The sequence below is a fragment of the Polypterus senegalus genome, chromosome 12, assembly GCF_016835505.1.
Source record: "Polypterus senegalus isolate Bchr_013 chromosome 12, ASM1683550v1, whole genome shotgun sequence".
Taxonomy (NCBI): domain Eukaryota; kingdom Metazoa; phylum Chordata; class Cladistia; order Polypteriformes; family Polypteridae; genus Polypterus; species Polypterus senegalus.
This window is the reverse complement of record NC_053165.1, coordinates 162,539,772-162,554,676: the sequence shown is the minus strand read 5'-3', so window position 1 is coordinate 162,554,676 and position 14,905 is coordinate 162,539,772. Positions and strand designations below refer to the sequence as shown.

The 14,905-nt window shown below is 41.7% G+C and overlaps 1 protein-coding gene across 1 annotated transcript in view; it reads right to left on the bottom strand.

Moving 5' to 3' along the window:
- LOC120540094 (Schwann cell myelin protein-like) overlaps positions 1 to 14,597 on the bottom strand; it is a 38,528-nt gene extending 23,931 nt beyond the window's left edge. Inside the window, exons 1-3 of the mRNA XM_039770581.1 lie at positions 14,340 to 14,597; positions 13,890 to 14,252; positions 9,825 to 10,121 (exon numbers count right to left, since the gene is read on the bottom strand). Coding sequence (XP_039626515.1) covers positions 9,825 to 10,121; positions 13,890 to 14,252; positions 14,340 to 14,517 — 838 coding nt within the window. The 5' untranslated portion in view covers positions 14,518 to 14,597. The remainder of the gene's footprint in view (positions 1 to 9,824; positions 10,122 to 13,889; positions 14,253 to 14,339) is intronic.
- Positions 14,598 to 14,905: the final 308 nt, after the last annotated feature.

Genomic DNA, 14,905 nt, shown 5'->3' with positions numbered 1-14,905 from the left:
TTTAAGATGAGCACACCATTAAAACATCTCATCTTTGCTTCAAACTAAGTCAAGCTGCTTTTTTTTTTCCATCTCGCACACAGATAACAAATTGTGAGATCAAAGACACGGTCTGAGTCAGTCAGCGTGATCGCACCCTGTTTCTGGGCCCCCCGGGGCTCCCCACCACTTCCCAGCCACTTCTGAAAGTGCTGTATAAAAAAGCAAAGCATTTTCTTCGGTTCTATCTATGATTTTAATATGAACACGCCATTAAAATATCTATCTCATCTTTGCTTTATCACTTACAGGTCCATCCTTTTCCATCTCACAGAAATTCCTCAACCAACATTGAGTCAGGTTCCCAGTGACAGACTCCCAGCAATGGAGCCGGTTTCTCAAAAAGAAATCAAGCAGCCCCGCTTTTAGCAGACCCCCCTTGCAATCAGGCCTGTGTGCTCTGTCTGTCTCTCTCTCTCTCTCTGAGCGCAGACACGGGCTCGAGACCGCAGACCCTCTGCCCATGACGGATGGATCTTTTAAAGTTAAGGGATTTTTAAAGATTAGCTTGTAAAGCTTGAGATAACTGCTAGTTCAGCCCTTTAAAAATCACACCTAGTTAAATAATATGCCGCAGTTCCCTTTTAATCACGTTTGAGACGTCTAGCCTGGGCTGATTGGTGGCTGATATCAAAAATGTTCTCTTATATACAGAGCTTAACCTTAGGGACCCTCTCCATTGAGAATATTCAGGAGTGGCTTTAAAGCGCAGGCCGGTGGTGCAGTAACTCTGACCTAATAAAAGTATTCTGAACTACTTGCAGAAGGGACCCGCTTGTGAAATGCCTACTCTTTCGAAACGGCCTCTCTCTGTACGGAGCCGCCTGTTTTTAAAAGGTTGAGATAACAAAACATTTTTGCTTTATAAACTCTCATTTGGACAGCCGGTTAGAGACAGACTCCAGGAACTTACTGTAACGGTGTTTTCATTCATTCATTTCGCTAAATGTAATTATTTTAATACAGGATAGTAACCCAAAATCCGGGTGATTTTAGACGTGTGAGTAATATAATGAAGTTATTTTTAAAAGTAACCCCACACCGCACAAGAGAGACAGATTCCACGTGTGTTTTAGGATTTGCTGCGGTCAGTGATGAATTTTATTTTCTTTTTGCTCAGCTCATTTCTATCACCTAGGAGCCTTTTGACAAAAGAAACCTCTCTAAATACACTTGTGCATTTCAACGGAGGTTTATAAGGAAGCAGGTTTTCTACCTTATCCCAGTTTTGTACATGCATGTAAAAGCACTTACTGTTACACTAGCACAAAATTTTGATATTTTCTGTCTACTCAAAAAACTGAAATTATTTCTATTAACACAGATGATAATTAGAAATCATTTTACTATTTTTAATTAAAAAGTTAAAAACAGAAAAGCCCAATTATGATTTTTGTTTTGTCATGGGAGGGCCCTAGGGTGACACTTTTCCCCTTTATACTCTTACTTATGTAGACCTTAAAACATATTCTTACCAAAATAGTTCATCACTTCCCAATTCCTGTAACTTCAGGTAATTAGACAGAGCTCCATGACAGGCAAGAGAAGATTATAGGTCAAATACACAGTGTCATAAAATAAAATAAAGTGTGAACACCGCGCAGACCCTCTGCCCATGACGGATGGATCTTTTAAAGTTAAGGGATTTTTAAAGATTAGCTTGTAAAGCTTGAGATAACTACTAGTTCAGCCCTTTAAAAATCACACCTAGTTAAATAATATACCGTAGTTCCCTTTTAGATCACTTTTGAGACGTCTAAAAAATCTAGCCTGGGCTGTATAATTTGTAATTATAATACTTAATATAATTTGTATAACAATCGATCTAAAACAAGCCCTTTTCTCTTCAAACTCACCCCACATTTTAAATACAGGTATCTTCAGCTGACCCTAAGGAAACATCTTGTGGAAGCAAGCGGCCCGCATGGCTCAGGGAGGGGCTGATGGTTCCAGCAGGGGCCGTTTCACACTTCCGCTAAATCAGGTTTCTCAGTGACAGACTCTGCAGTAAAAAACAGTTTTAGCAATGAAGCTGATTTCCCAGAGAGAAAGACCAAGCGGCAGACCCTGTCAGCTTTTAGCCGACCCCCCTGCGAGCAGCCCCTGCTCTCTCTACACACAGAAAGTAAAGTCAGGCTCTGTAAGCACCCAATCGGAGGAAGGACTCTGTGAGTTCGCATGCAAACAACTGAGCCGCCCGTTTCGAGCACCCACCCCACTGGGTGACCCTCGGAGAGATCACCGGCTGCTAGTCTCAGGAATTTGTTAGGATTATGTCATGTACAAACCTAAACTTTGAATTATCACCTTTAAAGACATGGAGCAGTCTCGTGCTACAAACGCCTTGTGTCTCTTTTTAACACTTCTGCCTGTAAAAGCTCTCTATTCCTTCTGTGGCCTCGGGTTTAATAGGGGCTTGCACCCAGGCTAATGAACAAGGTCCTGTACATGTCGAGATGCCGGCCCATGCCTGCCGTCCCTTACACTATATAACATGTTTGGTTATTCATTTTGTAAGTATAATATAATGAAGATATTTTTAAAAGTAACCCCACACCGCACAAGAGAGACAGATTCCACGTGTGTTTTAGGATTTGCTGCGATCAGTGATTTTAGTGTTTTGCTGAGCTCATTTCTATCACCTAGGAGCCTTTGGACAAAGGAAAACTCTGTAAATACACTTGTGCGTTTAAACGGAGATTTATAAGAATGCACAGGAGGCCGTAGTGAGGTATGATGGTTTACTATAGTCAGGGATATAAGAAGCCCTTTTTTGCCCCTCCGAAGTTCATAGAACTAAAATCATGTTTTTAAAATCAGCAGCTTTAGCTCATGCTAGTGACCTCGTAAATGGGAGCCAACCGCTCAGCACGCTTGTATAGCTCACAAAATAGCAGAGCTAATTACTCTTTCTTCTTAAACTAATGATCAGATATTCGGGTAATTCTTAATGAAACACTAAAGCTAGTGAACAAAATACATGTTCAGTAGCCAAGTAAAACGACCGGTTACTTTAACATGAAAATAAAGTATCTTTAGAAAATAAAGCGTCTAAAAGCATCTTTATAAAGTCCGATTTTAAAACGTTATAAGAAAAGTCCTTGTTTCCAAAAGAGTTCTTTGGAACCATCAGTGCCTTTCTGATCACATCCACCCCAAACATAGCACAGAACTTAATTTCTGTACTCCTTTTAAATGAGAATAGCCAGTATAAAGTCTCTAAAGGAACCGGAGACATCTGATATCTTTTACCCTATATGTTTTCTTGCCGGCCCAAGTCATTCAGATTCTGCTTACAACACAAATGTACGATTATTTTTTCTCAAATGGCCTGTTCTTTGGCCTGCTAATCATGAAAAAAATCATATTTTATTCTCCTGACACTTTATTTGCATATTTTATTATACCTACTTGTATCGACATTTATCTATCTCTATATTTATTTTTCTGTATCAGAAGGTAGTTTAAGTCAATTTGTTTTGGGTTCAATAGATGTATTTTTCATATTTTCGATTCTTGTTTTCTTTTTTTCACATCTTCGAGTCCCTTTTTGTTACTTCGCGCCCCCTAGCGTGGTCAGCCCAGAGTTTGAGAACCACTGTTGTAGGGTTTTATTGGTAAAACACTCTGCGGCATTTCAAGCTAAGTTAGATTCCCTTGTTTATTCAGCCGTCCGTCGGTGTTCCATTTTTGTTATAAATTGTATTTAGTCTCTCTTTATTTACTAAGCATTTTATATGATGATTAGAAAACAGTTATCTTGTTCAGGCTTTACTTTAAATCAGCATTTTCATCAACAGGTTATAAACACTTTGGTACTCAGGGTCTTTGTATAATACAGCGTTTTAGAAATTCTGTGAATGCTTGGTAATAGCCTTCCATTTTACAGCAGTTATGAGACCCTGAAAATAAGAACGGTTATAGGAGGTTATAGGAACCTGTACACTACAGGCCAATCAGGATGGAAAATGTTTTTAGTGAATAGTTACATTATATCTATTATAGGCGTTAGCACAAGGATTAAAATTTTACTAAAACTATGAGGATTTATTCTTTCTTTTAGGTAGTCCAGGTGACATAGGACGGGGGTTATGGAAAACTGCTTTTCCCCTCTGTTTGTGAAAAAGCATCCTTGGTTTTAGTAGCATTCAGGGTCAAGGGACGTAAGTTTGAACTGGGATTCCAAGAGTCAACAAGTGTCTGCAATCTTCTTGAATACGAGTCACAGGACCTGGGTTTGCGCAGGGATCATAGTCAGGGGCAGAGTTACGCTAGACATTATTATTCCAAAATGAAACATTGACTCGCCCTATCACAAAGATAAGACAGTAAAACTAAAATGTACAAATACTAAGTGACAGAGGAGATTAAAAAACATCTTAAGACCGGATCACCCCAAGCTCACCGCACACTACAACAGAACCTACGTGTTCTGCGGTATATTATCAGCTAAATGGTCATCTATGTAGGCAGTTCCACGGGATGGCAAAGAGTTGGGGAAAACATTATTGAACATCGCTAGTATGAGGCTGATTAACATGAGCGGTTATTGTTAGAATCTTATCCGGCACTAAAAGTCAGGCTTGTGTTCCTCCTGATTCAGGAAGAACATTAAATATTGGAGTTTAGAATATGAACTAGACTGATAAGGACATGTGTGCCAAAATGAATAAATAAAGTAAATAACCACATGAAAAAGTGGAGTGATTACAATTTGAAAAACTGCCGTGATGTATCAAAACATTTGAAATAAATAATAAGCTTTTTTGACATGCGCAGTCCGGAATAGTCTGAATGTGTCTTAAAGAGTTCATTTTTTAAATAAAACTTAAAAAGGCAAATTAAAAATATTAAATCTGAATAAAACACAGAAGTATCATTTAATGATATCAATTAGGGTTAAGTATTATCAAGCACTGGGATCTATTTATCAGGTTTATTTAATTTAGTTATAAACAAAATGATTGTTGGCATTTTGCTTTGAAATGAACAATAGTCTGATAGAGCTTTAAGAATTAGAATGTAAGACAAACCTCTACACTCTATAACAAAATGTTGCTGTTCCAATAGGAATATCTCGGATGTCTGTTTTATTTTAACCTTTTGACAAGAAGCCCTGGTCTTGGAAATATACCACCGATGTTGAAAATGAACAGCGCCGACATGCTAACTAAATAGATATAATCTAAGATATTTTAGAATATGACCCTAGGCGCTAACCCCCATGATTCTGACCAACTAAAGGGTCTTCACTTCATTGTCCAACTTCCTGCGGAAGCTATGGATCTTGTAATGGAGACTGCAAAAGATTCTCTAATCTTTACTCTGTAATGGTCCATATGATGGAGATCTAGCGCCTGGGTCCGTAGGGTTAACCGGTCATAGGACATGATGTTCAAAATTCAACTCGGGTTTTTCAAATGAGATAGGACGAGTGCGGCGTGTGTTCTGTATTCACTATTCACACGACCATAACCCGAGACCTTAGGTTTTTTATGCCGAAGTACCTTTCACTGACCCGAATAAGAGACATCCATCAAAAGACTCTTGACAGTTTCCTGAACCAATCAGACCGGTGGCTCAGGAGTCCGGTTATCAAGACTCTGGGCGGTTTCCAAATCTTTCTGCCTTTTCACCGCCTTTGTACAAAATGCCGTTGACCAGAAAAATGAACATTCTATTCAGGAGTCGATCGTCCAAGCCTTTCATCACACGGACGTTGACTCTTTTTCAAAAATACATGAAACAGCCGAGGCATTCTCTAAATGCCATTTTCTGGACCTGATAGGTTTGGTGGAACTTTAAGATTTTACCAGGTATACGAACTGGAAAATCAGATGAAGAGTCTGAACTGAATGTTTCGGTGAGATCACATGATTTTTGTCGGCTTTTAATCACGCTGTTTAGTTGTAATGTTTTGAAGTGGTTGGTAAAACCTCTCTGAATTTTTAGATTGTTTTTGAAAATGACCAATAAAGGACCAGTTGATTTTAAACCCTAATTTCTTTCACCATCGAGGATAGTGGGTCGTTGTGAATAGTGAATACAGAACACACGCCGCACTCGTCCTATCTCATTTGAAAAACCCGAGTTGAATTTTGAACATCATGTCCTAAGACCGGTTAACCCTGCGGACCCAGGCGTTAGATCTCCATCATATGGACCATTACAGAGTAAAGATTAGAGAATCTTTTGCAGTCTCCATTACAAGATCCATAGCTTCCGCAGGAAGTTGGACAATGAAGTGAAGACCCTTTAGTTGGTCAGAATCATGGGGGTTAGCGCCTAGGGTCATATTCTAAAATATCTTCGATTATATCTATTTAGTTAGTATGTCGGCGCTGTTCATTTTCAACATCAGTGGTATATTTCCAAGACCAGGGGATTCTTGTCAAAAGGTTAAAATAAAACCGAGATCCGAGATATTCCTATTGGAACAGCAACATTTTGTTATAGAGTGTAGAGGTTTGTCTTACATTCTAATTCTTAAAGCTCGATCAGACTATTGTTCATTTCAAAGCAAAATGCCAACAATCATTTTGTTTATAACTAAATTAAATAAACCTGATAAATAGATCCCGGTGCTTGATAATACTTAACCCTAATTGATATCATTAAATGACACTTCTGTGTTTTATTCAGATTTAATATTTTTAATTTGCCTTTTTAAGTTTTATTTAAAAATGAACTCTTTAAGACACATTCAGACTATTCCGGACTGCGCATGTCAAAAAAAAAAAAAAAGCTTATTATTTATTTCAAATGTTTTGATACATCACGGCAGTTTTTCAAATTGTAATCACTCCACTTTTTCATGTGGTTATTTACTTTATTTATTCATTTTGGCACACATGTCCTTATCAGTCTAGTTCATATTCTAAACTCCAATATTTAATGTTCTTCTTGCAAACTGCTGCCTGTTGGTCAGGTAGTCCATGATCCAGAAGATTGTGGAAGCATCAAAATTCAAAGCCTTGAGCTTTTTCCCCTGACAATGAGGCAGAATGGTGTTAAAAGCACTAGAAAAGTCAAAGAACGTGAACCAGAGTGTAGTGCCAGCTTTGTTCAAGTGGGAGTAAGCTCTGTGGAGCACATAGATAAGCAAAGCAGTCCTCCCAGCCTTGAGCTTTTCACCCCTGACAATGAGGCTACTAGTCAAAGAACGTGAACCAGAGTGTAGTGCCAGCCAAGTGATAAGCTCTGTGGAGCAAACCTATATGTGCCTGATGCAGAGGATCCAGATGTTCTGAGACCAGCAGTTTTTTTGAGTTGACAGAAAATATCAAAATTTTGTGCTAGTGTAACAGTAAGTGCTTTTACATGCATGTACAAAACTGGGATAAGGTAGAAAACCTGCTTCCTTATAAACCTCCGTTGAAATGCACAAGTGTATTTAGAGAGGTTTCTTTTGTCAAAAGGCTCCTAGGTGATAGAAATGAGCTGAGCAAAAAAAATAAAATAAAATTCATCACTGACCGCAGCAAATCCTAAAGCACACGTGGAATCTGTCTCTCTTGTGCGGTGTGGGGTTACTTTTAAAAATAACTTCATTATATTACTCACACGTCTAAAATCACCCGGAATTTGGGTTACTATCCTGTATTAAAATAATTACATTTAGCGAAATGAATGAATGAAAACACCGTTACAGTAAGTTCCTGGAGTCTGTCTCTAACCGGCTGTCCAAATGAGAGTTTATAAAGCAAAAATGTTTTGTTATCTCAACCTTTTAAAAACAGGCGGCTCCGTACAGAGAGGCCGTTTGAAAGAGTAGGCATTTCACAAGCGGGTCCCTTCTGCAAGTAGTTCAGAATACTTTTATTAGGTCAGAGTTACTGCACCACCGGCCTGCGCTTTAAAGCCACTCCTGAATATTCTCAATGGAGAGGGTCCCTAAGGTTAAGCTCTGTATATAAGAGAACATTTTTGATATCAGCCACCAATCAGCCCAGGCTAGACGTCTCAAACGTGATTAAATAGGGAACTGCGGCATATTATTTAACTAGGTGTGATTTTTAAAGGGCTGAACTAGCAGTTATCTCAAGCTTTACAAGCTAATCTTTAAAAATCCCTTAACTTTAAAAGATCCATCCGTCATGGGCAGAGGGTCTGCGCGGTCTCGAGCCCGTGTCTGCGCTCAGAGAGAGAGAGAGAGAGACAGAGCACACAGGCCTGATTGCAAGGGGGGTCTGCTAAAAGCGGGGCTGCTTGATTTCTTTTGAGAAACCGGCTCCATTGCTGGGAGTCTGTCACTGGGAACCTGACTCAATGTTGGTTGAGGAATTTCTGTGAGATGGAAAAGGATGGACCTGTAAGTGATAAAGCAAAGATGAGATAGATATTTTAATGGCGTGTTCATATTAAAATCATAGATAGAACCGAAGAAAATGCTTTGATTTTTTATACAGCACTTTCAGAAGTGGCTGGGAAGTGGTGGGGAGCCCAGGGGGGCCCAGAAACAGGGTGCGATCACGCTGACTGACTCAGACCGTGTCTTTGATCTCACAATTTGTTATCTGTGTGCGAGATGGAAAAAAAAGCAGCTTGACTTAGTTTGAAGCAAAGATGAGATGTTTTAATGGTGTGCTCATCTTAAAATCGTAGATAGAACAAAATGCTTAGCTTTTAGGCTTTCAGCAGGGAAATGTGGGGGACTGGGAGGTGTGGGGGACCGGGAAGTGTGGGGCGCCTATGGTTAAATGCGGCCTGACTCAGACCGTGTCTTTGATCTGACAGTTTGTTATCTGTGTGTGTGAGCTGGAAAATGCAGGTTTTTGAAGCCAAGATGAGATATTTTCATGTCTTAAAATCGTAGATAGAACAAAATGCTTAGCTTTTTATATGGCCTTTCAGAACTGGCGGTAAGTATGGGGGGACTGGGAATTCTGGGGGGACCGGGCAGTCCTTGAGGATGTCAGGGTACGGAACATCCTCGGGTCGGTGCTGGGGCGACTTGGGGCTGGTCTGAACCGGTCAGGACAGGCCCCGGGCCTGTCTGGGCTTGTGCCGGAGAAAGCACGGGGGCCCGAGCTTGTCGAGGTAAAGGTTGTCACTTGCCCGGGCTTGTCTTTCGGGAGAGGGGGTGCGGTGGGGAGTTCAAGGAGGGGGTAGACATCCATCAAACTGCCCTTGACAGTTTCCTGGGCAGGCAGGTGGGTGTGGGGTGGGAGCGGGTTCAAACAGGGGGCAGACATCCATCACACGGACCCATGACAGTTTATTTCGCCCGGCAGGTGCAATCCGGGTTCAACCAGCGGTCAGGCCTCCGTCAAACGGACCCTTGACAGTTTATGGAACCAATCAGGGGCCGGGGGAGGGTTCGAGGAGGAGTCGGGGAGGGGACTGGGGCCCTTACACCAATCCGACGCCGGGGGGCGGCGCCAACGGGGCGGAGAGAGGTCACGTGGAGGGGCGGGGGAATTCCGACGTGACGTCATCAGGAGGCGACGGGGCGGGACTTCCGGTCTTGCGTCAGCGGGGCGGCACTTCCGGTGTGACGTCAGAGGGGGCGGGGCTTAAAGTCATTAATCATTATGATTGACAGCTCTAATTGCGATTTTGACAGAAGCCGCCTGCCTATAACTACTCCAGTCTTTGAGATTCAGAAAGAAAATCCACACAGACACGGGGAGAACATACAAACGTCTCTGAGAGGAAACCAGGGAAGGATTTGAATTGGAGCTCTGGAGCTGTGAGACAGCAGGGCTAAGTCTGATGCCAACATGTCCTTTATAAGGGTGCAGATGGCACTTTATAGAGTGTTTAATGGAGTCTTTTCTACTCACAGTTTATTTTCAGAGTCACTGAGCTCACCGCCATCCTGCCTCCTTCGTGTCGGACCGTACACGAGAGTTTCTTTCCATCATCGATGCGTGAAGCTGTCCAGGAGAAAACCGATTTCAATTTCCAGTTGCCGACCACATCATTAACAAAGTGGTCAACAGTCACGACCCCGTCATTCCAGTTCCAGGTGAGTGCTGGCGGGGAATCGGGGCAGGAATGGACAGCTTCACACTGGACAGTCGCCAGCTGACCATCAGCCAGGTCAGTGGGGTTAGACATCTGAGGAGCGGGCGCCTGACCTGAAATGAAACGAGTCCATGTCGTCAGACCAGCGAGCACAGCGGGCAACTTAAACATGAGAGATGGTGAGATGACACGGGCAATAATCAAGAGACATGTGAAAGGCACTATATAGATAGATAGATAGATAGATAGATAGATAAGATAGATAGAAAGATAGATAGATAGATAGATAGATAGATAGATAGATAGATAGATAGATAGATAGATAGATAGATAATGACCTGTAAATCTGATGGATGATAAAAGGCTTCACATTCAGTAGTGGTGTAGTGAGCTCATCTGTGTTCTTGAGATTTGAGTCTGACTCCAGCAGGTGACCCACATTTATCTTATATCATTTTAGGCAGGCAGTGTTGCCAGGGTCGCCAGCACCATTAAGGACAATTAGACATTCATCTAGGGCACAGATTATGGGGAGGGAGTGGGTTAGCCTTTGAACACTTGGTTGGTGCACTAATAAGCTTGGCAAAGGTCACAAAATAAACTCGCACTGGCACTGAGTGTGGCATATAGAGGTTATGGCATTGGAGTTCATCCTTGAGGCTGTGGGTTCAAATCCCACTACTGACACCAGTGTGCGGCCAAGAGCAAGTCATGTCACCTGCCTGGGCTCCAATTAGAAAAACAAGTGGAACCAAATGTGATGTGATGTTGTAATGAAGACGTCTGGCGAGCTTTGTTGGGCTGAATGGCCTGTTCTCGTCTAGAGTGTTCTAATGTTATAACGTCAGCCAAATAATACAACAATTTTATTAGAAATGTACAATATAATAGACAGGCGATTAAGTACTGCAGTATAATGGAGAGACAGATAGAAGACATTATGGGCACCATATCCAGTAGACTGGTTTTATTTGAGACACTTAGATAGATAGATAGATAGATAGATAGATAGATGATAGAAGGCACTAGATAATAGATAGATAGATAGATAGATAGATAGATAGATAGATAGATAGATAGATAGATAGATAGATAGATAGATAGAAGAGGCATTACAAGTCTGATTGATGAACAGATAGTGAAAGGCACTATATTCAAGAGACACATGCATATTGCTTTTTCAAAAATGCCCAATATAATACACAGACATGAAAGGCACTATATTCAATGAGTACATTTTATTTGAGACCCCGTAATATAGATAAGAAAGTCCTACATGAGGCAGATAGATATGAAAGGTGTTATATGTCTGACTGATGAACAGATAGTGAAAGGCGCTATATTCAATAGACTCATAACATCAACTTTATTAGAAATGCATGATATAAGAAGTAAGAAGGTACCCATACAGGTAGACATGAAAGGCTCTATTAATCAGATGGATTATGACGATAGGCGCTATATTTAATAGATATATATGGATTGATTCTATTTGAAACTCTAACATGCAGACAAGAAGGTGCTATATGAGACAGATATATAAACACATACGTTCCATGGATGAAAGGAAAGTGAAAGGCGCTATATTCAATGGACTGATTTTTTCTAAACACTGCAACTTATTTATCAAAAACGCTATGAGTTTCAAATCAGGAACTTTGTTAAACAGAACCTTCCAGATTTTCCTCATCTTGCGCCCTCATCCACGCTGGAAAAAATATTGCTCAATTTTGAGGAATTAGACTCCATCTCTACAATATATAAAATCATTTTACAATCCCTTCCTTTCAAAGATCCAAGAGGACACTTGGAAAATGACCTCTCAATTAATATATCAGAAAAGGAGTGGAAAGTAGCAATGCAGAGAATTCACTCAAGCTCCATATGCGCAAAGCATACAATTATACAACTCAAAATTATATATCGAGCACATCTGTCTCGACTAAAACTCTCCAAAATGTATCCAGGACTGTGATGATCCAACCTGTGAACGCTGCAAATTAGTTCCAGCCTCACTAGGTCACATGTTCTGGGCCTGCACCAAATTAACATTATTCTGGACAAAAATTTTAATGACCTCTCAGACAGTCTTGGACTCACAATCCCTCCTAACCCATTAACAGCTGTGTTTGGTGGTCTTCCAGAGGGGCTTAAAGTGGAGAAGGACAAACAAATTGTGATTGCATTCACTACACTGTTGGCACGCAGACTTATTCTGATAAACTGGAAGAACCCAAACTCTCCTCTTTAAGTCAGTGGGAAACCGATGTGTTATATTATTTAAAATTGGAAAAAATCAAATACTCAGTTAGAGGATCTGTACAGACGTTCTTCAAAACATGGCAGGATCTAATCAATAATATTTTAAAATAAGTTTATAAAGCACAGAGAATTTATTAATTTAGGTATTTTTACAAGCCTTAAATTTTACACCGTTTGGCTTGCTCTCTCTTTTAGGGGTGGGGGTCGATCTGTTCTTAGCATAATTCATTTTTTTGTAAAAACTTGATTGCTATGTATTGATTGTAATAAAATTAATAAATAAAAAACGCTATGAGTTTGATGGAGGGGTGGATGGATAGTGAAGTTAAGCCATCCGTTTAGTTAGAAATACATAGTATAATAGACAGACATGAATGGCACAATTCATCTGATCGATGAAAGGCTCAATATTCAATTGGTGAATTTTATTTGAAACCCTGTAATATAGATGAAAAAGTGCTGTATGACACAATAGATATGAAAAAGGCTTAATAAGTCTAGCGGATGGATGAGTTTTAAAAGGCACCTAATTCAATAGGCACACGGCTCAGTTTTATTAATAAAGCACAATACAAGAGATAGATACCCGTGAAAGGTGTTAATCATATGGGCGACTGAATGGCGAAAGGCGCTATATTCAACAGAGATATTAAAAGGCACTTATTTTTCGAACATTAAAACAATTTTGACGGGAACGGCCTTTCAGTCCGACATGGTCGATAATTCTATTCATGTCGAGTCCTCATTAGAGTGATTTAGCCTTATGACACATGTGAAAGGCGCTCTATAAGATATAAGAAATGACATTATATAAAAGGCAGGAATCAAAGAGTCCCATGTGCTGCTCAGACCCCCAGTCCACGTACCGCCGGGCAGCTCTCCGACTGCTTGATCGTGGACCTCGTTACGATTCCTGCGTGCTCTTTTTTCCTCTCCTGGCTCCATCGCCGCTGCAGCCCACCTGAGCTCGTGTTTTGGGGCTGCGGGTCCGATCCAGATCTTATAAGTGAGCACATGCAAACTCAAAAGATTTTTGTCAGCCTGAAAATGAATTGGGGGACCGGGCAGTGCCTGTCGAATGCCGATTCGGAGACCAAGGATGGGCGGACGGACGTGAGGGGTTTAGTTTCGGGGTCTCTGTAGTAGCATAAACGGCGCCCCTTTGTGTGTATACTGCGGACTTTAAGGAGCACACGCCCCCCGGTGTCCGCAGCGCCTATTTTTACTTTCTCAAACTACCTGCCAGCTGATAACGGCGCCCACTCACTATCATCAAAGGGTCGACGAACCAACGACGCCCAGAGTGCGCGCCCCCTAACTTTAATAAATGGCACCCCAAGGATTACGGCGGACCCCTAAGTCGCCTAAGGGATTGGTGACCTCTGTGGGCAAAGCAATTGCCGTCACTTTTAGGCGTGACATAGTCCTTCAAGGCATGCCACCTGTTCAGCCAGGGGTCAGTCTCTGGTGACGAGTGGCGGTGTCACCTCGGTGTCTTACACTAAGCTCTCAGGTGGTCCACTTTTTGGTGCGTTTCTGCCCGATGTCGTTGTCACAATCTCAGTCACACGGATACGCAGTGACGCCCGAAGGTGACATTAGTCGGACCCCGCGCTTACCTGAGACAAGGAGCTGCACAGTTTGGTCATAAAACTTATAGCTGCTGTACTGATCGGGGTTGGGCCAAGCGTAAAGCCGCACGCCGTTGTCCGACATTCGAGCACCGCTAATCTTCAAAGTGCAGTTGCCATCTTCCACTTTGCCCACCAAATTGGTGCGTTCTTTGAACTCCGACAACACGCTCCAAGGTTCCTTACTGTCGAACACTTTGGGGTACCCTATATTGGCAAACTGGTACCAATGAATAGAAGTCACTTTGGATTCAGGCGAAAACGAACACGGGATGATCACACAGGAGCGCTCGACCACCGACATGCTCCTCGGAATCTTCACATTCCATGAGGCGGCGCAGAACGACAAACCTGAAAGGTAAAAAAACGAAAAATGAAGGCGCGGATTGTGCATCGCAGCTCAACGGTCCGACCGGGACGCATTCTGGGGTTCGTTACCTTGCAGGATACAAAAGAACGAGAAGCGCGCCCTGACGACCCTTCTGTTCATTTTTGGAGGAGCAACAACGGCGTGAGGCGCCTCTACAGCGTTGATGTTTAGTGGTGGAGGTTTTGGAGACCCCCCACCTCCGAGTCCCTGCCCGCACGCCAGGTATTTCCGTTCCTGTTGCTGCATCAACAGCTCGTCGCCCTTTATTACTATTTACGAGTCTTTCGTGGCTTATTTTTTAACGGGTGTGCTGATAGTGAAACAGGAAGGTGAAAGCAGTGACTGTCGGCCCATCTTTTGCGGTGCCCTACTCATTTATTTTAAGGTGTTATTCTACTGGTTAATTTATTTTTTTTTCTTATATGCGCTGCCTCGACCGAAAGTGATTTTTTTTTTTTTTTTTTTGTGATCTTTTTATAATTTGAAACCAAAATAGTCCGCCGCCGTCATCTTTACCATCAATCAAAGACATCCGCGATTTTAAAAATAAACTGAGGCGACTCAATGCACCCGTCCAAGTGCGCCCTTCACGAGCCAATCATTTTCCAGATAGCAAGCCCACCCAAGTCCCATG